The sequence below is a fragment of the Halichoeres trimaculatus genome, unplaced genomic scaffold (genome assembly GCF_033239565.1).
Source record: "Halichoeres trimaculatus isolate MK-OKI-2021-1 unplaced genomic scaffold, fHalTri1.1 fHalTri1_scaffold_14, whole genome shotgun sequence".
Classification (NCBI taxonomy): domain Eukaryota; kingdom Metazoa; phylum Chordata; class Actinopteri; order Labriformes; family Labridae; genus Halichoeres; species Halichoeres trimaculatus.
The window spans coordinates 2,939,004-2,961,766 of NW_027437192.1; the positions used below are offsets into that span (position 1 = coordinate 2,939,004).

Here is a 22,763-nt window from a genome sequence, read left to right on the forward strand (position 1 = left end):
GGGTTGGAGTCAACATTAGCACAAACAGTTTAGCCCTGTTAGCTTGTGCTCTATATTTCCTGTTTCTCTTTCTTCTGCTCTTCTGTCCTTTTTCTGTCTGACAGTTAGGCTCCAGTGTCCACCATCACTACGAAATTAATCACAGAAATCGTTTTCAGCAGAGAAAAAACACAGATCTCTCTTCTCACTGCTAAACTTCATGAGCCGGCATGGTGTTGTCACAGAGACTTAGACGTGCCGTAAATCAATCCAGTCTTGTTTGACCCAATCAGGAAGCTAGGAAGTAGCATTTTGAAATAACCTGTAACCTGTAATATTGGTGCAGGTAATCTCATTTTTAAGTGTGGATTATAATCAGGCAAATATCTAGAAGGAAGACTCTTTTAAGATCACTTTGAAATTCCTCACAGAGACTTCAACTTCACTCTCCAAACGGTTTTAATGTACAGACCTGATCAAAATCTTCAGACCAGCTAAAAAATTGCTAGAATTGACCTTTTGCACATTTGGATCTTAATGAGGTTTCAAGTAGAGCTACAACATGCAAAAGCAAGAAGGAGGAGTCTGACAAAAAACATTTGGACCACAGGCTGTTAAAGCCAAAATCTGCTCCAAATGTTCATTTCCTGTCAGGCATTCACACGGTCAGTCCCTCCTGATGCTAAAGCTAAGAAACTGTCTCTTCTTGAACGTGGTCGGATCGTCGAGCTGCATCAGCAAGGCCTCTCTCAGCGTGCCATCGCTGCTGAGGTTGGACGCAGTAAGACAGACATTCTACATTTTCTGAAAGATCCTGAGCATTATGGGACAAAAAAAGTCAAGGTAGACCCAAAAAAATACACCTGCGCTGAGCCGAAGGATCTGATTGGCTGTCCATCAAGACCCAAATAAAGGCCCTTACTGGAGCCGACTGCAGCGCGATAACCATCAGACAACATCTGCAGGAAAAGGGTTTCAGAAACAAAAAACAATTCAAAGACCTCGTCTCCTTCAACGCCACAAAACTGCCCGTTTAGACTTTGCCAGGGAGCATCATTGGACATTCAAAGGTGGAAAAAAATTTGATTCTCTGATGAGAAAAAAATGTCACCTTGACGCTCCAGATGGCTTCAGCGTTACTGACATGACGAGGAGATCCCACCTGAGATGTTTTCTACCCGGCACAGTGGAGGGGGTCCATCATGATCTGGGGCTTTTTCATTCAGTGAACTCTGGAGCTTCAGGTGGAGCAGGGTGGTCAAACGGCGGCTGGTTACGTGCAGATGTTGCAGCGGGCGTCCTTCATGACTGAGGGCCCTGGTCTGTGTGGGAACAGCTGGTTTTTCAACAGGACAACGCTGCAGGTCACAATGCTGGCTGGATGAAGGACTTCTTCAGGGAGAATAACATCACTCATTGGACCATCCCACATGTTCCCCTGATTTAAATCCAATAGAGAACATTTGGGGATGGATGGAGAGGGAGGTTTATAAAAATGGCCGTCAGTTCCAGACAGTTTTTGATCAAAATTTTGATCAGGTCGGTACAAATTGTGTCTAATGCTTTAACTCCAAAAGCTCTGGTACCAGCTCCACTGATATTTGACCTTGCTGTTTCACTGAATGTTCAGGGGCACTTCTTCAGACACTGAAACAGAGCGACCAAGTGATTTGCCGTCCTGATTTTCCATCCAGCAGAAGAGTGGATACACAGCTGGTCCCCACCTGTTATAATAACTGAGGGACGTTTTACCCACCACAAAACGCTGATGGGAGTTTGTTCATTCATGCGACTCCTGCTATCAGAGTATTCATTTCTCTTTTTTCTGTCCCCATTTTCACTCTGCCATCTAATTTTGCGAGTGCAAGTCATTTGAAAGTTGTTGTAAACAAGCGAAGAATGAAATTGGTAAAAAGTTCAGAGAGCTGCGGGGATGGAATATTTTGAAGGTCTGGACAAATAAAGTTTAATACAAAGAGTCAAACATGAAGCCAACACACGGTTCAGTCAAAGTCCTCCTCATGGAGAATACAGTCGATTTTAAAACACTGACGCCTTTAAAGAGAGATAAGCAAGAAAATACTCAGTGCCTACTTTGCCGCCTTTATATGGCTCCCAGTGGCTCTTTTTGAAAAGAAACTGGCTGCCATTTTTTGCTTTTTGAGCTGGCGCAGAAGCAAAAAAGCTAAAAAGATACAGGGTTCAAAAGCTTAAAGTGTCAATTCTGTACAAAAAAGCTGTGGGGGCTGTGATTGGCTGAATTCAAAATAGCAGTCTAAGTTAGTAGAGGGAAAAGTTTTCATTTCAGGAAGTCAGGTGTAAGTTTCATTTGTTTCTTTTGTTACAAAGATAAGTAAGGTTTTTTGATTTATCAGAGTATTTTTGTGTGTTTCTTCATTCTGTTGCTGACTCTCCCTGAGGTAACCCTAGCAAAATAAGAACCCTTCAAAAAAAAAACAATTAAACTTTGGTTTACAGACTGAAAACTTGATTCTTTTTCCTTTTTCTGTGTCGATTTGTTCTGGTGGTGAGACCAGAGAGGTCACTTTATGTAAGCCCCAGTGCCCCTAGACCGGGTCGTGACAAAGGTGACCTTAGGTGTCATGAAAGGCGCCCCCAAATATAATGTATCATTAGGGTCCTTGCCTGAAGGGAAAGGTCTGTTTTTGGATCACTAAAAGAATCTAGCTGCCAGTAGGAATCTCATAAAGATGAGATTGCTGACACCCCTGACCCTTCTCCAATGGGAAGCCAGCAATTTGCCTTTTAAAATAAGAATTTAACACATTTTACCCTTACTTCAAAAATCACCTCCTCCTACACCATAAGTGGTATCGGCTTGAAAATCTCTACAGTGACAGACTCGACCCTGCTTTACAAAACCTCTTAAGGGTTGTAACATTTCGGACCCAGATTTCGAATAGTAAACCCTCAAAGTCGGTGAACTCATACAAAGCCCTCTCAGCTCCCCTATTAAGAATGAATGGAAGCGGAAGCTCAAGCTGCTGCATTTTGGCTTCTACACAAAAAAGTAAACGTCTTACAGCTTTAAAAATAACATGGATGGATTCCTGACAAAATTTACTACAAAAATATCATATTTTGACACAGATTAGGTCAACATTCTGGCCTCTATGAGGAGTTGTTTCTGAAATTTTGTGAATTTGACTTCTCTCTCTGCTGCACCAGTTGGTGATGATGTCACACACTCATTAGGAACTGAGAGCAGCTGGTCATGTGACTCACTGAAGGCAGGAAAATGCTATGTTTTTCACACACAGATTAAAAAGGGATCAAACCTTGACAGTGGAGGTAAAAATAGCTATATTTATTGTTATATTATTATAAAATGTGGTCTATATGGATGTTGTATGATTGGTACGGTGTGGGATAAAAAGGTTCGGTATGGGATGAAATGGAATTGGAGTTGGGCAAGGAAAAGATGGGACTGCCAGTAAGTTAAGTGCCAGTAAGTGTACGTGTGTGAGTTAATAGCTGTCTGTTTTTACCTGTCAGCCCTGGGATGAGCTGCTGACCTGCCAGGTGGGCCTGGCCTTACACCAAATGACAGCTGTGGGATTGGCTTAAGCCCCCGTGACCCTTGCAGGAAAAACCAGTTGGTGGGAATAATGGCTGGAATGAAATGTTCAGTCTGAATCAGCACCGAGGCTCCAGCTTCCTCAGAGTCTTACTTTAACATCTCCTCACCTGACTCCACCTGAGCAGAGGAGGATGATGTACAACTACGCCTTTCTTTCCAGAGCAGGCTAAGGAGAGCCAATTTACCCCAAAAAGCTTCTTGTCAAGCCTCACACATGCTCTGCAGGGAGCTTCCTAACTAACTGTATGACAGCCTGGCACAGCAGAGGCACCACTGCTGAAAAACAGATCCTCAGGTATGACACGAAAACAGCTCAGAGTGCTGCTGGTGTTTGGTAAACCTGTCGGTGGTGTGGAGGTTTTCAGACCAGAAAGTCTAAACTTCCATCCTGCTCCTCGTGAAATCTCTGCTGAGTTACTGTAATGGATTAACAGCTCTCTAAAACGCCCCCTGAAGATGTGATGTCATAAATCAGTGTTGTGGGGCTGTAAAAGTCTTATAGCTCGGTTATACTGGGTTTTAATGGGGCTCAGCTTTATGTGGTTTAAGGTTTTGGCTTTACTGTCATTACATTAACAGGATGGTGCAGTGTTCTCCTCCTAAATGCTCATTGATCCTCTGTAAACTTTCCAGATAAACCTTTCTGCTGAGCTGACAAAGGGAGGAGGACTTCCTGTGCTGCAAAAACTGAGATTTTCAAACCTACAGATCTCACACAAGAAGGTTTCAAGATAAGAGTGAGAAATTAAAAAAACTCTAACAATAATCTGCCAAAAAAATAAAAGTAAAAATAAACATTTCACCTTTAGCTATTGAAAATACAAATACGTGCTGTACAAACATCACATCATTGAGCGATAAATGCCTTTACAGATGACATCATTTACAACAGAAACTTTAAGTGATGAGCTGAGGGTTTGTTCATTCATACCCGTAAACTGAAATTTTACAAGTTCTAGAGCCAGAGCCAACCTAAAGGCATAAGCAAACCAAGCACCTGCTAAGGGCCATCTGGCCACTAGGGGGCTCCCAAGAGTGATCAACAAAATACAATAAAATATAATTATCAAGTTTCTACTTTATTCCTGGATGAGAAATGATGTCTATACGATTAACAGCATACTGTTGTACAAAATCCCAATAACATGTCAACACTTCCTGTTTCCAAGATGTCAAAAGTATCCAAAGTGCAGGCAGCTAAAGGCAAAACAATGTTGGAAAATAAATAAATAAATAAATAAAATACAATAAAAAAGGACTTGTTCTTCAAGGGCAAGAAAAGGAGGAAAAATTCCAAGATTCACAAAACAAATAAATGACTAAATAATACAAAATAAAATTAAAATCAAAATTAAAAAGAAAAATGCCAAGATTTAAAAAACAAATAAATGAATAAAAATAAAAGCATAAAATAAAAATAAAAAATCCCAAAAGGAAAAAATGCCAGATTTTAAAATTGATAAAAAGTAATAAATAAATAGTGCAAAATAAATTAAAATTAAATCAAAAAAGGGAAAAATGCCAAGATTTAAAAAATAAAATAGATAATCCAACATAGAATCAACAAATAAAATGAAATCAATAAATAAATAAAAACAAGATGTGTTTGCTTGTCTCAGTATTTGTTTCTCAGGGAGATTTATGCAGCCTTTAATAGAAAATTAGCTAGCTAGTTCAAAACAAGAGAATATTATCCCTTAACAAATTGAAAAGGTTAGCCCCTTACCTCCCTGTATTTGTGTAAAACTGAGCTTCACTTTGAGTAGATTTTGAGATTGGCCCAATATTTCAGCTTTTTTGTTTTGGTTTTAAAACAGAGTTTTTACCAACAACCAACGTTTGATAGCAAAAAAACAAACAAACAAACAAAAAAACGCTACCCTGTTTGCAAGCAGAAGTAGAGCGGGAGTAGAGGGCCTCACTCTGGCGTCATTGTTCAAATATAACCCAGTCATTCAGGATATCCACTTTAGAAAAGCAACACATATGTTCACTCTTGTTATTTTTTAAGACAGTTTCTGTCACAATTCTGCTTCATTTCGTCATGTTTTCTTTCCTTGGTCTTAAATGTAGCAAACATCTGTTTTTTATTATATATTTATTCTTTTAAGCTATGTTTTTATCATGTTTTTTTTATTGTGCTCCACATGTGCTTATTCCAGGTTTTTCCTGCTGTACAGCACTTGTTTGTCCTTAAAGTGCCTTATAAACAGATAAAAGCTATGTTCTTCTCTTCAAACAACCACCGCATCTCTTCTTCTATGCTTGCCTTCCAGGTTGATTTCAGAACCAGAGGCCAGGCTCATATTGAAAACAATTTTTTGCTCTCTCTTTCTTTCTTTCTTTCTTGCTTCTCTCTTGTTATGTCTGCCCCCGTTTAAGGAGGCTCTCAGTATCATAATTCTTAGAAGCCTTTTTCTAACTCATTAAAAGGAAACAAAAGTTAAATGGTGATTTTTGTTCACTTATTTCAAGAAACTTCACACACATTTATACACATTATATCTCATTTGTCATTGTTTCTGTTTGGCAAATTGTTGCAAACTTTTTTGTACTGGGGTGGGAGAAAAAATCGCAATACGATATATACCAGGATTTTTTGTTCGACAATATCAATATTGGGATCCTTTGTCATTTTATTTATTTGTTTTTTATTCAAATTCTTCATTTCAGTCTTTGTTTATTATTAATTAAAATATGGTTCCTGAAGTAGGTTGTAGACATTATCATTTAGCTTTGTCACATGGTGTGGTGTTAAAAGAGCAAACTCAAAATCGCAAAAATCGTAAATATCGAAGTTGTAGTAGTAATAGAAAAGAATTAGTTGCGCTATCATACATTTTCTATGCAGACGACATCTTATCTTACACACCAATTGTCCTAAACATCATGCCCTCATGCCTGATACAGCTTTGGTTTTGCTGTAATCATCCCCACATTTAAAGAAGAAAAAGAAGGAAGAAAAACCCCTCTTACCAACTGTGCCTTCTTCTTCTCTCTCAAAACCAGCATGAACTTTTTCAGCAATGCGAGCTCGAGTAGCTCCTCCAGCCTTCACTCCACACACATCGTGAGACTGCCAACAGCTACTCTGCCAGTTCATCTGTTCTCCCTCCACTTTCAGGGACCACTGCAGACCGGGAACACCCCACACCAGCTGAAGATCCTTGTTAGAGGCTCTCACTGTCTCACCATCAACCATTTTTCTTGCTTTCCAACACTTTGAGGACAAACTATCCACCGGCTGCTGAACATACTCCAGCCACTGACAGGTGCCATTTTAACCAGATAATCAATGCTATTACTTTTCCCTGTCAGAGCTCATAATGTTCTGGGTGATGGGTGTAATTGAGCTCGTCTTGGGCTGGATATCTCTGAGATATCGGCCATCAGGCTGAGACTGAGTTATGGTCACATTAAAGCTGGAGTGTGTGCAGGAAGGTTGTTGCTGAAAACAATATGAAAAAGAGTTTTGTGACAGAACAGTCTGATGAATCTGTATTTAGAGCACATTTACTCAAAAACATTCATTTCATCTGCAGGAATAAAACTAAAGAATGCTTTACGACCCGTCACAGAAAAAAAAGAAGGTATTAAAATTTCCCTTTTCCGCCTCAAAGCTCGACCAAACATTCATTTTCCTGATGGATGCTCTTGACAAACAAATCCCTCCACACACTCCACAGATATAGTCTGTTCTGCTGCCCTAAGGTTGCAGTTCTCTGAAAATATACTCAATTATTCAGTTCAGGAGAGGTTAATTCAGAAAATGTACGCCGGGGAAACGGGGATGTTCAGATAAATGAGGCCGCGAAGAACCACCGGGCAGTTCAGGTCAAGTGCAGGTCTTTGAGAGAACAAATTGACTCTATGTGTCCTTTGCTTGGCCACTTTACCTGCGATTCAAAGCTTCATTATTTAATGGCTGCTTCAGCAGACCTGGACGATGACCTTTGTCCATTAGATCTGAAAGACCTCTGCTGGAAAAAGGAAATGACATAATGCGCTCACATTAAGTATGTTTGGTTAAAGATGGTGGTTATTATTGGTCTCCATGAACACGGAAGGGTTGAGTTTGAGTTTTATGATGATATTTCTATAGGTTGTTGAAGAGTAGCTCATATTCCTTTAGTTAAAGCTATTTTTTCTTAAAGGGGACATATCATGCTTGTTCCTCCTTTTCACTATGCCAGACTAGGATGCCTGTAAAGCATTTCTGCCCTCAGTACAAGTCATTTAGTTCCTTCATTGCCCCACAACAGCGTTCTCAATATCCTCATTTCAGGCCATTCTGAAGATCTTGTTGAAACGCTCCGTTTGGAGAATGACCTCCAGTAACCTCGCAACATCACAGCTCTTTGTGCTCTGATTGGTCAGTTCTATCAGAGGGGCGGAGGGGGTAGAGCCAGGGGGCGGTTTTTGCAGCATGGCAGTATTTACAAAATCGCCATATTGGATGGGGCAGACCGAGCGAGTTTGCTGTTTGCCAAAACTTCACCGTAAGGCATTGATAGCACTAATAAAATGGCAGAGTGTAGGATACGTCCTTTTGTATTGGACCCCGAGTCAGACCCGGACGGTTCTGCAGCTCAGGAGGAAGAAAATCCACCTGGACACAGATCATCTCAGGACGCTTCAGTGTGGTGAGTCAAAGCGGTACTGTAACATGTATAGTTTATACGTGGAAATATAGGCAGACTTCACCAATAAACTATTTCTATAACAGGGCTCCATCCTGCTCCTTCACTTTTCTCTGTCTGTTTTATCCATCATGCTGAAAGTGTCGTCTAAAGATCGCCTCTACCGTCAGTTCCTCACTATGTTATTACCGCAGCATTATTGTGGTCCAGGCTCACAGTGCATGTCAGAACAAGCATGCAAATATCACAGTCTCACAAGTATTACGACGTCTGCTAAAACTACAGTGTTTTAACTGCTAATTCACCATGTAAAGCCGAGCTGCTCCGCAGAGCAGAGTCCCTGCATCCAACACTCAGTCAGTCGGCTCTTGGTGGGTGTTTCCCTCGGTGGCGGTTGTGTGACTGACTGACATCACAGAGGAGGAGCTGCTTTATCAGATTACTCCAATAAAAAGAGAGGATCCTCGTGTCGTCACGACGTTCGAAATCTCACAGCCAAATGGCAATGACCTATTTTCAGAGGCATCAAATCTCGTTCTAGAATATCGGAAAAAATACTATATCTCATTTTTTGAAAATTCAGGGGGTGAAAGGTCTTGTTTTCAACATGATATGTCCTCTTTAACTGTTTGACAAAAGCAACCGATTCTTCAGGTTTCTGTCAAACTTTTCAGCACTGGAGCTGAACTGTCAGACAGAAAAAAGACAAAAGAGCAGAAGAAAGATAAACAGGAGAGAGATAGAGCACGAGCTAACAGCTAAAAGAGCTAAACTGTTTGTGCTAATTAGCTCTGCTTGGTAGATGACTGGCAGGACATAACCAGGATTCACTAACGTTACACATAACTGACACGTTTTAAAGCACCGGGCTGCCGATAGCCCATGGAAATATGGATAAAAAAGCCCAGCCTTACCTCAGCGTATTGTATCCAGTAAAAAGTTGTCTTGAACAAAGAAAATTTGTTTTGATCTGATCTCTATTTAAAAAAAAATATTTCCAAGGTCCCACTCTTCAAAAACCAAAGTCTACATTCTCCAGAATAGAAAACTAAAGTCTTGCCTCAGATCTGACTTTAAAGGCCCTGTGAGGATTCTATAAATGATAAAACTTGGCAGTGTTTCGGGCCTCCAGTTGCTAGGCGCCGCCCTGTTGGTTGTTGCTGCATGGACACCAAACTTGTTTTGTCTTCAGTGATATTTTTGTTGTTTTTGCTCCTGTGTTTGTCTGGAGATCCTACATGTAACCATGGCTGCATTATTTACATGTGAAACCAGCTGTTAGCAGCCTGTAGCATGTCAATGCTAAATGGTGCAAGGCCGGATGTCTTCCCCTAAGGTGAGGAGAAGGTGAGAACAACGTGCTGGTTCTCAGGTGTGAGCTTATTGGGAACGTAAGATCTATCTCCAATAAGATGGATGAGCTAGCTGTGCTAACCCAACAGAGGAAATACCAGATGGCAGAGTAGCATCGTGCTATTCACAGACATGGCTAGCAGAGCTAACACCAGACACCAACGCCACATTGGAAGAGCTTCACCTGCGCTTTCTATACACTTTCTTAGTTTTGTTTTCTTGTTTGCTGCTGTGACTCCTCCTGATTTTAATCAGGGATATCAGGGACAAATAAAGTATTTTCTATTCTATTATTTTCTATTCTATTCTGTATTTCTCAGTGAAAAACGTACAAGCCAGTCAGATTATCAACGTTAAAACATGTTATTACTAAATGCTATTTTTCAGGGTCTGTGCTCGGGTCAGACTTCCTGAAACTGAGATACAGACAGAACATGTGAAATTTGGTCAAACAAGTGTTTTTAAAATCCTTCAATACTTCCTGGGCCAAACTTTTCCCTGTTTTATTTTTGCTACTGAAGGCCTGTTCTTACAGAAAAGCTTTTCTTTTGTGATTTTATCTCATTCTTATCTTGATTTGATCAGTTTTGCTTTATTGGTTTATTTTATCTCTTGGCTGCTTGTTTTGGTTTTACTTGTTTTGATTTTCTGCTCTTCATTTTTACCTGATTTTACTTCTTATTGTGAAGCACAAAGTGTTATTTTTAGAAGTATTATTATCAGTTTGACAGAAGGGATACCAGAGAGTCTCAAAAGAGGAGACAACTTGAGGGTGGAGGAGAGACTGGAAATGTTTCCATGTCTTTGACCAAAAAGCCAATCTGTTAAAATGGAAGTATAAGAATGATCAAGGAAATGTCTGTTTCTCTGGTGTTTTGAGCTGATTTTTCAGACATAAGAGCTCCAATCTCAGGAACTGTGGAGTACGTCGACACTTCTCTAACGACAGAGCGCTTTCTTTGGATCTACTGGGGTGGAAGACATTGGTTAGAGGAGCGTTCAAAGTCTACATCATTTGTGCACCGTTCTCTGAAAAAGTAAAACCAGAGAAGGAGCACAGATTGGCTCCAGTAAAAAGTTTGAGTCATGACGGGGACGAACCTGATGATTTCCTCCTGGGCTCAGCCCAACATCAGATATAAAAGAGCAGAACAAGAGTCATCTTTCGGGAGCAGTAGTGCAAAGGAAACCCTTATCTGACAGTTTTCTACCTGCTGAAGCCAATTTTGTTTCCTCTATCTTTCTCAAACCCGTGGAGTACGGACAGTAACTCATCTCTGTCAGTATCTAAACCTGCATTCAGAGGAAATTCAATCTGGTAATGGTGGGCTGTATCAGAGGAAGGGCAGAAACGTTTCTATGAGTGTCATATCGTCGCCTCCTGCACCAGTCGTAACGCTCTGACTCCCTGTGAGGTTAAGAAACTCTGTTCGTTTCTCAGGTATTGAGCTCAAAGAAGACTTAAAACATCCAGGACGAGCTCTGAAAATAGACGCCGCTTGTTGAAGGATGAAACGATAAGAGTCAGCCCTTTTACTTCTGATGTCTGTTTGTCAAGTGTAACTTTAACATTCCCTGATCTGAATCTTGAACTGAGGCTTTTTATCTCCCACAAAACAAGATTGAGGTCATTTTCGGATCACAGCCCGCCTGATGTAGAGCCTCCCTCGCAGCCTCAGCTTATTCAGATGCAAATTTCCAAGAGTAAGTCAGAGATTTATAGAGCGTCCAGAGGGGGAAACTTTCTACATGACAAGATGAAGTGTTTTATGGTGATTTTTGACGAGAGAATGGGCAGATTTAGAGCCAAAACGAGGTTTTTCTGAAGGCCAAGCTGACTCCAAAGTCGAGGAGAGACCCTAAATGCAAAAACCAACCTCTCATGAATCTAAATTTAAGATGTTTTCTTTGAGGTTTTATTCCCAGACCCTCCTCAGGAATAGAAAGATCATCCATCGGTCAGTGGACGACTGTTGGAGATCTAGAGTTCAGCATTTTGGATTTTTTCATCACCTCCAAAGCCCTGATTCCCCTCGGCCCCCTCATACCTGACCGACCTTGTCAAACACCTCTCCTCATCTCACCACCCCAGATCATCAGCTGTCAACCTCCCGACCCCGATCAGCGAGGACCAAACATGGCGCCTTAGGGGGACTGGGTTCTTGCCATCCTTCCCTCCAAACACCAGCACTCTGCTTCACTTCACTGAAAAATAAACTCTCGACTTCCTTCCCTAACTCTGTTACATCTTTATCTTATACCTTCATTTCTTTACGAGCATCTTTGAGGATGTAGAAAAGCACATGTAAATCTCATCTGTTCCTGAGGTGGTGTAGATGGTCCAGCAATGTCCAATTTTCACCATTTAACCAAAAAGGCCAAAATCAAAATCTTTGAATATCGCATTTGTTGGTTTTGTCTTCAGTGATATTTTTACTATTTTTTTTCTCCTGTGTTTGTCTGGAGATCCTACATGTAACCATGGCTGCATTGTTAACATGTGAAATCAGCTGTTAGCAGCCTATAGCATGTCAATGCTAACTAGTGCAAGGCCGGATGTTTCCCATAAGGTGAGGAGAGGGAGGTGAGGACAATGTGTGAGCTAAGAAGTGACGACATGGACCTGTCCTTCTATTTTGGATCTATCTCCAATAAGATGGACGAGCTAGCTGTGCTAACCCAGCAACAGAGGGAATACCAGAGGGCAGAGTAGCATCATGCTATTCACAGACATGGCTAACTGAGCTAACACCAGACACCTATGCCACATTGGAAGAGCTTCACCTGCTGTGAGCAGACAGGATCCAGGAGACAGAGACTGTCTGATGGACAAGCTGTCAGCATCTATTTTCATGGATAATTAAAGTATTTTCTATTCTATTCTAGTCTATTCTAGTTAGAGCTGAAAGGATTTCTCGAATAATTCGAGGTACTCGATTACAAAAAATGCTCGAGGGATCTCTCCGCCTCGAGGTTTGATAAATTTAAAAAAAAGATCAGTGTGGTATTTCAAATAAAGCTGACGCTATATGTAAAGACTTTTTAGACCTCTCAAGCTACCTCTTTTTCAAAATAGTGACTAGCAACAAATCTAGCTTCTTTTCTGGAGTTAGGAGACTGATACGATACAGCCGCACGTGCTGAGCCCCTTGTAGTTCTTTTTTTTTTTCTCCATACAGCGCCAGATCACAGCAGAAGTCTATACCTTTTTTTTTAATCTAACAGACCAAATAGCCTCATGTTACTAATCTAATTTTCATGACGGGAAGTCGTTTGTACATCGTTGGGTTCACTGTGTGCAAAAGAGCGCGTGATCTTTAGCGCACGGCGAAGTTCTGCTGCAACGCGTTCACAGACACACAAACACATGCGCGCATTTACACAGATGAGCTCATTCCCTATAGAGAACAAATAAACCACTCCACCACGAGAAACATCTGCAATGCTTTCTCTGTGAAGATGCCACACTCGTTCTCCTGCGCTTGCACCCCCCACCCCCCGCTGCCGTAACGTGGCCGCCCCCCCAAACTGTTAACCCAGGGGAAACACTGTTGTGATATTATTCTCTTTCTGTCCCTCATACGATGTTATTCCTCTCTCCTTCAGTGTCCACAACCGTTACATTCAAATGACTTGTTATACAAATTAGTTGAATTTAAAACTTATCAACCAAAGTGACTTGATTTTACACTTGATTGAAACAAATTTCCATTTGAAAAATAACTGCTGTTTAAGTACACAAAACTGTGTTTTATCTGATAACTCGATTAATCGATGGAATTTTCAGTAAACTACTCAAATACTAAAATATTCGATAGCTGCAGCCCTGATTCTAGTCTATTAAAGTTGGAAGGAATCTTTAACTCTCTAAGGTTTTCTTAAAACAGGTTTTAAATATTTTCATGTGATGCAGCAGTTTGACTTAATCAGCTACGACTTTTCATATGTCAGCTCAATGAGAGAGGAAACTACAAAGAAAAACTTTCCACATAAAGTGAGCCTCCTGACTCCTTAAATTCAGCTTTAAAACACCTCAAACTGACGCTCTGCACAGCTCTGCACAGCTCTGCACCTTCAGACCGGAGTTCAGCTTTGACACCAAGGTGAAGAACTACAAACACTTTGAAATCCAAGGGTTCAGACCGGAGCTGCGCTGTAAGAACAGTGATTTCTCCCTCCAAAGGTCGGTTTTTCTGGCCTTTAAATGAGGGGGGCCTTGAGTGTGCACCCTCCGGTAAACATATCGAGTCACGAAAGGTCAGGAGCAGACCCGACGCGGCGGGGTAGAACAAAAGGTGTACTTGTTTTTCTGGCGCTCGCAGAGAGTCGTGAGGGATTGAGAAGTGCCCTCTGAGAGCAGACCTTGGATTTGGTACGACTACTGTACACAAGCAGCACAGGCCCCCACACGGAGGATGAGCGTTGGTATGTGAGCTAGCGCTGGCTAACAAGGCTGACGAGGCCAGATGAGAGGAGGAGGAGGAGGAGGCTAATTAGATGTGGGGCAGAGGGGAGGGGGAGGCAGAGACAGTGAGACGGCAGAAAGGTGAACGCCAGCGCTGATGAGTTAGCATGTTTGATGGGCTGTGAAATTGCGGTTAGCCCGTCTAGCCGCTGCGCTGTGATAATTAGCGGTGACTCGCACAGCTGTGCACTGACCTCCTCCCAGCCCCTCCCGTTGGTGTAGGAGATGACGTCCAGCAGCGGGTTGGACAGGTAGCCGTCACTGTTGAAGGAGTAGTCCCGCCCACCTATGGATATGTTGGTGAAGTATCTGAAGAGGAGACAAAAACATGGGATTAACCCAAATCAATCTGTTGTTTCAGCTGTAATTTGGTAAAAATTTCAAACTTTCATCACTTTTTTAAATTCCTTTAAATCAGTTTGTTTCTGCATGAAGCGCTTTTTATATTCCTGTGAGATAAACAAAACCAAAATGAATGAAGGAGCATTGAAAGGAGGAGGTCAGAGGAAAAAAAGGTGAAAGATAGAAATATTTAGAAAACTTTGGGAGGGATAGAGAGAGAAAAGGGAGCAGAGGGTGAGAAAGAAGAGAAAAAGAAGAGAGAAAAGAAGAATTTGAGGTCCTGTTTACACATTTCATCCTAAAGAAAAAAAAAAAAAATCTGCATTTATACGAAAACGCTGAAGGACTGAAAACGCTGTAGTGAGCATGCCAGGCCTGTAGGTGGCACTATGATGGTGTTGTCCCAGGGTATCTGCAGGTTCCAGCAAGTCAAATACAAGACTTTTTAAAGCCGCCTTGAATAAGATTTAAGGCCATATTCCCAACTGGCTAGCCAGCATCCAGATACAGTATATCACAGGGATGAAATAAAATAAAAAAAATAATAATAAAAAAAAAAAACACTGATTTTTTTTTCCCAAAGAAAGAAAACAACACACATATATATATTTTTTTCTATTTTCAATTTTACTAAGCATTATTTTCAGGTAATAATCAAATGTACCGGCCATTTGGCTTATATTTCACTTTTATTTAATACAGAAAGTTATCATTTATTTAGCTAAAAAAAACAAACCATGTGTTGGAATTTGCAGTTTCTCATCAAAATATGACAAAGGTGTTTTTAAAACTATTTCAAAAATTAATACGGATAAAACAAATTCAGTTTATCTGTGTCTCAGAAATCAGCATCAACCGTGTTTCCCACTGAAAAAAACAAACAAACAAACAAAAACCTTTAAATTATTTTTGCAAATTTTTGAAATTATAAAAAAATGTTTTGTTTTTTTTTATTTTTTTCAGCTCTTAATAACATAATTATGTGATTTTTTTTTTATTTTAGAAAGGTTTTTAAAATTGATGAAAAATGTACAAAATTTTGATTTTTTTAAATTTTTTTTGCTAATTTATTAAATTTCAATATTTTAATTTTTAGAAATTTAAGCCAATTTTTTGATTTTTAAGATTTTTTTTCCAAATTTGTTTTATTTATATATATTATTGATTTTTCTTTTTAATTTACAATTGTTTGGATTTATTTGCAAATTTGTGTCATTTTTTTTTATTTTTGCAATTTGAAAAGTTTTTAAAAATTTTAAACTTTTTGCAATGTTTGCAAAGTAAAAAAAAAAAAAAAAAATCCCCCAAACTTAGACATCACATAATTATATGTTTTTAAAAGCACTTATTGTTTAGCTTATTATTGACTAGATATAAACTATGTATAAAATGTTTACACTTTATAGTCTTCACTTTTGAGATAACATGGGTTTTGTAGCTCTGGAGAGACTTTAATCCAGGTGAGCTGAGCCAAAAAGGGCTCTGATGGCAGTAAAGGTTGCAGACCTGTGTTCTAGAGGGTTAAGTTTTTGTTTCTGGTGTGGTCTCCTTAGCGGGAGGAAGCATCAAGCAATTTTTAAAGACGTCTGAAAAATTTAGCAGAATAGAGAAATCATTTCTACAGACAAAAGAAAAGAGAAGAGAAGGAGAAAAAAAATCTGTGATGAAGCTGCTGAGACTTTCTCTGCAGGAAACAAACATCAGGGACTCTGTGCCAAAGAAAAACACATTTCCGTAGATATGAGAGGAAATCACAGTGTGGAGGTGTAGAGAACGTGAGGTGAGGAAACAAAGAGCTGAGGAAAGGTGACGCACAGAGGGAGAGATGTGATATACAGAGCACAATCCACTGAAATGTTTCCCCGGCTTCATCCTCCTGCATCCTCGTGACAAACAACAGAGAAGAAATAGATCAGGAGAGGAGCTGAGACAGAGTAAACATGCCCAGACAAATACTAAGGAGCACTCTTAATACCAGGGAAGACAAAAGCAAAGAGAGTCCGAGACAGGCGGAGATACAGGCTGAGGGCTTTGAAGGGTTTTGAACATCTGCCTTAAAAGCATGGAGGTAAAAGGACATGAAAGCATCCCAATAAAACCATCCTGCATACTGATCACCCAGCAGAGACACAACAACATCTCGAATAACATCTCATCAACTGCAATCAGACTTTAAAAGACGCTGCAGAGAGAGACGTATGCTGTCAGACACATGTTCTCTAACCGCCTCAAAAACACAGCCCGCATACATCTGTAGGGATCAAACAGGAAGTCGCATCTCTGAACTTTTTCAAGAGTGGAAACTTCAGGGCATGACAAGACATCAGCTTACAGTTGCTTTCTTTTTAACAGAGTCTACACAGAAAGAAATCCAAAAACGTAGCACTGGATTTTCTGTTAAAAAGGATGTTTTGCCCATATAAGGGTGTGACTTGACTGACAGGTGGGGTCCCCTGAGCTGTCTGCAAAGAGGCCAAAGACCCGCCTCTGTACTTCATCTTAACTCAACATTTTAGATAATGTTGCGACTTGATGCTTCAAAACTCTGCATCAGAAACAAATGGGTGACATCATCAATCATGACGACAGTAGGTCTTCACTGTCTTTCAGCCTTCACGAACTCTCTCTTCTTCATGTTCAACATTACAGAAACTGCACTTCGTTGATTTTGCTGAATGCAATGAGAATCATCACCCAGGAAGAAAATTTTAGCAGCGTTTAGTTCCATTCATTCAGACGAGTTAGCATTTTTTAAACACTAAATTCAACCTGTTATCAGCATAAAAATGAAAAATGTACGGTTGTTCTGTGGTCAGTTTTTAGAAACAATACTATACAACAGAGGCAACATCTATCACGTTTTGACTGTCACAGAGCAACCGGTGTTTTGGAGCTAATAGCGACCATGCTAACTGGTGACTCTCAGGTGACAGTATTAGTGATTAACAGCTGAGAGTCACCAGTTAACAGGGTCACACTTTACACTGAAACACCAGCGACATCTGCGGGTAAATAATTAACCTAGCAGGGTATATGCTGAAGCCCTGAGGTTAAATTCAATACCTTTTTAAGACTTTTTAAAAAACCTTTCAAAAGGTCTTAAGACTTTATCCCGACTTTATGCTGTTGTCAGCAACCAAACGTTAACAGTTTTAGTTTGGATTTAAACATAAATTAGGTATAAATCAGGAAAAAGAAGGAATAAAGCTTAAAAGAATAAATGAAGCTACACACGGTCGGTTACTAAACTACCGTATGAACTGAGTTTGTTGTCACGTTAGCCTACGGATATGTTGGGCTGCTAGTGCTACATATAGCCCGCGCCTCACAAAATTACAATTTTGCTTGTTGTCATTTCTCAAGCAACAGCACTACGCAACTGTATTGATAAATACCTTATCTTGTCGCGTCATATCCAGTAAAACGGTGTTTGAACAAAGAAAATTTGTGATTATTTTTGAAGGTTCAGACCCTGAAAACATTTTCGAACCAGATGGACTTTTTCCGCGGGGGATATATGGAACTGTCTGTCTGGCGTGTCAGGTTAGTGTGTAACAGTCACAAGGAGGAAAATAAATATTCATGGATACTTTTGGAGTCAAAGCCTGAATACCAATAAAATCTAATACCTCATAACATCACAATTTAGACTTTTTAATACTTTTTAAGGGCCTTAATTTTCCCACAACTGATTTATCAACTTTTGATACTTTTTATGACCCCTCGGACACCCTGCCTAGACGTAGTTTCTGGTTCTTTTATTATGAACCTGGTCTCAGACTCAGCAGTCCGTGTGCTCGTTTTGGTTAGGGAAGGTTTCTGATTTATTGACACATGTTTACGTCCTGGTCTGTCACAGTCTGTGTCCACGGATGATGCAGTCATGAGTATTGAGTTCCTCTCTGGGTACACGCTGGATTTCTCTGCTAAAAACGTCTGTCCTCCTAATATCTGTCCACTTGCTGATCTCTTCTTTCCACTCAGGGCTGCTTCACAAACCTGGGAGCCGTTTACCATCCAACAAAGTGACGACATTTAGTTTAAAAATGTGTTTTTTTGATGGTTAACCCAAAAAACCTCGGCAACATAACAGATCCAGAATGCAAGAAACTATTCAATAAAGACAGGCAGACATTGAAAATTTCTGGATATTTTTTTAACATTTGTTCTGGTGTGATAATTCTTTATTCTTTACTATTGTAAACAAAAAAAAAAAATAAATAAAAAAGGCATTTGATTATGGGAGAACTTTTATTTATGTGTTTATTTATTTATTTTTTTGTATTGAAGTCTTCAACTCTATACCTCAAAAAAAAAAAAAAAAAAGAAAATGATTTTTTATTTGCACTTTTTATAAGAAAAGAAGTCCACACAAAGTGTTTTAGGGATTTTTTGTATTATTATTACTTTATTTATTTTTACTGTTGTTTTGTTTCTGAACATAAATGTTTATCTTTTTTTTTTTTTTGTAATTCAAATTTTTTCAATGGTTTTAACATATTTTAAACAAGTTTCACATTTGACACGTATGAAACAAGTAAAGTGGCAGTCTGGATAAGAAAAAAAAAAAAAGAAAAGAAAATAAAGAAAAGTAGTAAAATAACAGTTAAAAAAAAAAAAACTAAAAATAAAATATAAATAAATGATAATAATATTCCAAACATAAACAGACATAAATGTTTATCATGACAATAAAGTATTTTGTAGTCACCTTTAAACCTTGCCTAAATTCTGTCCTAGATTTGTACAACATAATCAAAGGAAAAAAATCACAAAAACAACTTAAGGTCAGCAGTTTTATGAAACACCAACCTTAAATATTAAAAAGTATCGGTATACGTATCGGTATAAGTATCGGTATAAGTATCGGTATAAGTATCGGTATAAGTATCGGTATTGGCGATACTGGCCCTGTATCTACTTGGTATCGGATCGACACCGAAATTTCAGGTATCGCCCACCTCTACATGGCATTCTCATAGAAATCATTGTTATTTCCCGTCGGTTTTTGGAATGTTGCTGACGTCACGTGTGATACATTCAGGGACCGTCGGAAATCTGAGAATCTGACAATGAAACCCCTTTTTACAGCTTTTAAACCCACCTGACTTTGAATTTGTGATCTACTTGTGTTTGAAAAATGATCCTGTAGACGCTAAATGGCTCTGTATGTTATTTATTTGTCATTAAACAATGTTTTAATTATTGCATTTTGATTAAACTTTTATTCTTTGCTGCCAAACGGCCATGTTTTCCTTTTTCACTCAAGCTGTCATCTATTTTTTTCAAAATGTGCAGTCTTTACTTTGTTTACATGTAGTTTACTGTCTTCATTACCTGCTGTACGTTGGTTTCAGCCTCTGTTCGACATCCTGCTCAGCTCTAAAGAGGCCTTTCAGATTTTAACTACACTCACAAACTAAAACACTACAATCTTCAACTGTATTTACCTTTAAAAACTGAGTCCATAATCCCCAACGGTCCACTGTAGGGTTATTTCAGACTGAATGTAAAGTCTCCCTCCTCCCTCTGGTGATACAGAGTCTAAGTTAAATACCACATGCAGCGAGGAGCAGCTCACAGAGGCTACCAGGACATTATCTGCATATCCCAGCTATCATTTCCAGCCTTATAACAATAAGAGCAGGAGCTTTTTCCTGTCTGGTAAATGAAATATGGTTTCATATTTTAAAAAGCATTTAGTATGCAGAATATTTACATCTCAGGCGCTGGGCAGAAACTGTTCTTCAGAGGAACAAACAGCCAAATGAGATTCAGCCCCTGCAGGTGCAGCTGCCTGAAAAGTCACAGTCTTTACTGCAGAGTTCATTCACTTTGGCTCCGGTCCCCAGAGGAGGGTCCGACGGGCTCACTTCCACCGTGAAAGAAACGGTCAGTTCGCTAATTGGTAGCAGGAAGTCTAACCTTCCCTATAGTATGCTAATGAGCTCTCAGACTGAGGAGTCTCTGCGTTGTTGGTATTCATTATATTCAGGGAGAGGAAAACACAAGAAGGTGAAGTTTAGCTTCTGCCGCCGTGACGAGTTAGGATATATCACGCTCCATCTGCAGGTAGAAACGCAACAAATAATCCATCGATGATGGTTTTAGGTCAGTGAAAAGGTTACAAGAACAAACTTAGATCATAAATCTTGGAAAACTCTGAAAAAGCTCACATATGGTAGAGAGGATATGAAAAAAACAGCAGCACTAGGCTGATGTAACTTCCTGTTTGCTGAAAAAAGAAATGCAGAAGTAGCTCACAGATAAACGTTAGAATAGATGTGACAACACGTAAGAAAACCAAGGAAAACATGTTACAGTTTATCATTTTATCCCCAGAATCAAAGCGACAGGAGCGTCCTGTGAATCTCATGTGGATCAGACAGAAACAGGAATTGCTTCCAGGTTGCAGTCGCTTTTCAGCAACATCCCTTCACCAGAAATTCATCAACTGTTTTGTGAGCACCAGGTGCACTGACAAACATCATCAGCATAAAGTAAGAGCAGGATATGCAGGTAATCATGTACAGCTGCAGCAGCTGGATCAAGGGTCTTCAGCCTGCGGGTCAGGGGCCTCATGTGGGCCTCTTAGAGTCCTTTGTAGTGGCTGCTTGTAGTTTTTATAAAAATATTAAAATTGTATTTCCTTACAGAGGGTATTGATGATTAAAGAAACTGACATTAAATAAAATCACGCCTATGCAGATTTGAATTCTGTCAATTCTGTCATGAGCACAACAACAATAAACTATGATAACGATTATCAATATACTTCATCAAATTCAAGTATTCCTCACCTTTTTTGGGGGCAAATCAATTGAATTTCAATATATATATATATATATTTTTAAGCAGATTTTTTTTTAATTTGCAAAATTTTAGAATTTTTTGGCAAATTTACCTTATAATCTTTGAAATTTCAAATTTGTTTGAACTTTTTGCAAATTTTTAAAGTTTTTTTTGCAAGTTTTTTAATTTTAAATTTACAAAATTTGTTTTTTTTTGCAAAGTCTTTACATTTATTTATTTTTTGACATTTTTTTTAATGTTGGCAAATTTTTGAGATTTCCAAAATTTTTGGCAAATTTACTAAAGTTCTTAATTTTTGAAATGACAGATTTGTTTGGAATTTTTGCAAATGTTCAAAGTTATTAAATTAATATTTTTCTCCTTTTGATTGATTTTTTAATATCTTGTGGCAAATTCCTTAAATTTTAATTGTAATATCTTTTGGCATTTTTATGACTTTTGTTTAATTTTTGAAAAATTTTGAAAATTCCAAAAGTTTTGAAACTCTTGGCATATTTTTAAGACTTCCAATTTTGGAAATTTCAAAATTTTTGCAAGGTTTGAAAATTTTACTTTTTTATTTTTACATTAAGATTTTTAATTATTATTATTTTTTTTTTTCAAATTGTTTAAATTTTAGGAAAAATGATTTTTTGGGCACATAAATCTTTTTTTTTTTTAATTTTTGCAAATACATTAGATTCTTTTTTAAAAGCAAAATTTTTAAAATAATTAATAGTCAATATTTTACAGTTTTGCAAATTTTGTACATTTCTTGAAAAAAACTGCAAATGTATCAAAATTAAAAAAAAAACACAGACATCACATGTACAAGTCTATTTCTTAAAAAAAAAAAAAAAAAAAAAAACGTCTTGTTTAGATTTTTACACATTTTAGTGTGTATAGTGAAGATAAAATATATTTCCTGGCTCTGGAATGATGGTAATCCAGGTGAAACGAGGCAAAATGGCTTCTGTGACAGTAAAGTTTTCAGACCCTTGAGATGAAATGAGGATCCAGCCTGATACACTCAGCTCGTCAGGGACAGAAGTAACCTCGTACACCCAGCAATCTCTGAGGGCACTCAGAGCGCCTCGGCCTCGCTGTTCATGTCCGTCTGTTGTGTGACTGGAAAGTGTTTGGCCTTCCCGGCAGGGTTTTGTTAGAAGAAACCTCTAACCTGACGCTGCGCCCACGAGCACCTGATGTTCCCTGACACATGGGTGCTCCCTGAGGACTGCAGTGTTTCTCTGTCACCTGCTTTCCCCTCAGCCAAGAGGGAGAAAAATATCAGCCTTGAGGCTGGGAGTGACAGGAGCCAGGCAGTGCCAATCTACAGCCCAGAGCAAGCCTCAATTCTCCCTTGTTTTCCTCTCTCCACCTCCTCCTCCATGCTCCCTCCTTCCACCCCTCCATCTCCAAAATCTCTTGCTTCTCCCTGGTGGAAGGTACAGTACAGAGAGGAGCGCTGGTGACAGTGACAGCAGCAAATAAAGGAGGAGAAGGAGCAGGGGAGGGAGGGAGGGGGCTGGGAGGGCAGAGGAGAAAGAGAGACAGGCAGAAACTGAAGGAGGAGGAAGGGAAAGAAATC

The 22,763-nt window shown here is 39.2% G+C and overlaps 1 protein-coding gene across 2 annotated transcripts in view; it reads right to left on the minus strand.

Annotated features, from left to right (window-relative positions):
• grin2da (glutamate receptor, ionotropic, N-methyl D-aspartate 2D, a) overlaps positions 1 to 22,763 on the minus strand; it is a 317,004-nt gene that overhangs the window by 91,153 nt on the left and 203,088 nt on the right. For both annotated transcript variants that reach the window (XM_074686909.1, XM_074686908.1), the window contains one exon: positions 14,233 to 14,347. In XM_074686909.1, the coding sequence (XP_074543010.1) occupies positions 14,233 to 14,347 (115 nt within the window). The remainder of the gene's footprint in view (positions 1 to 14,232; positions 14,348 to 22,763) is intronic.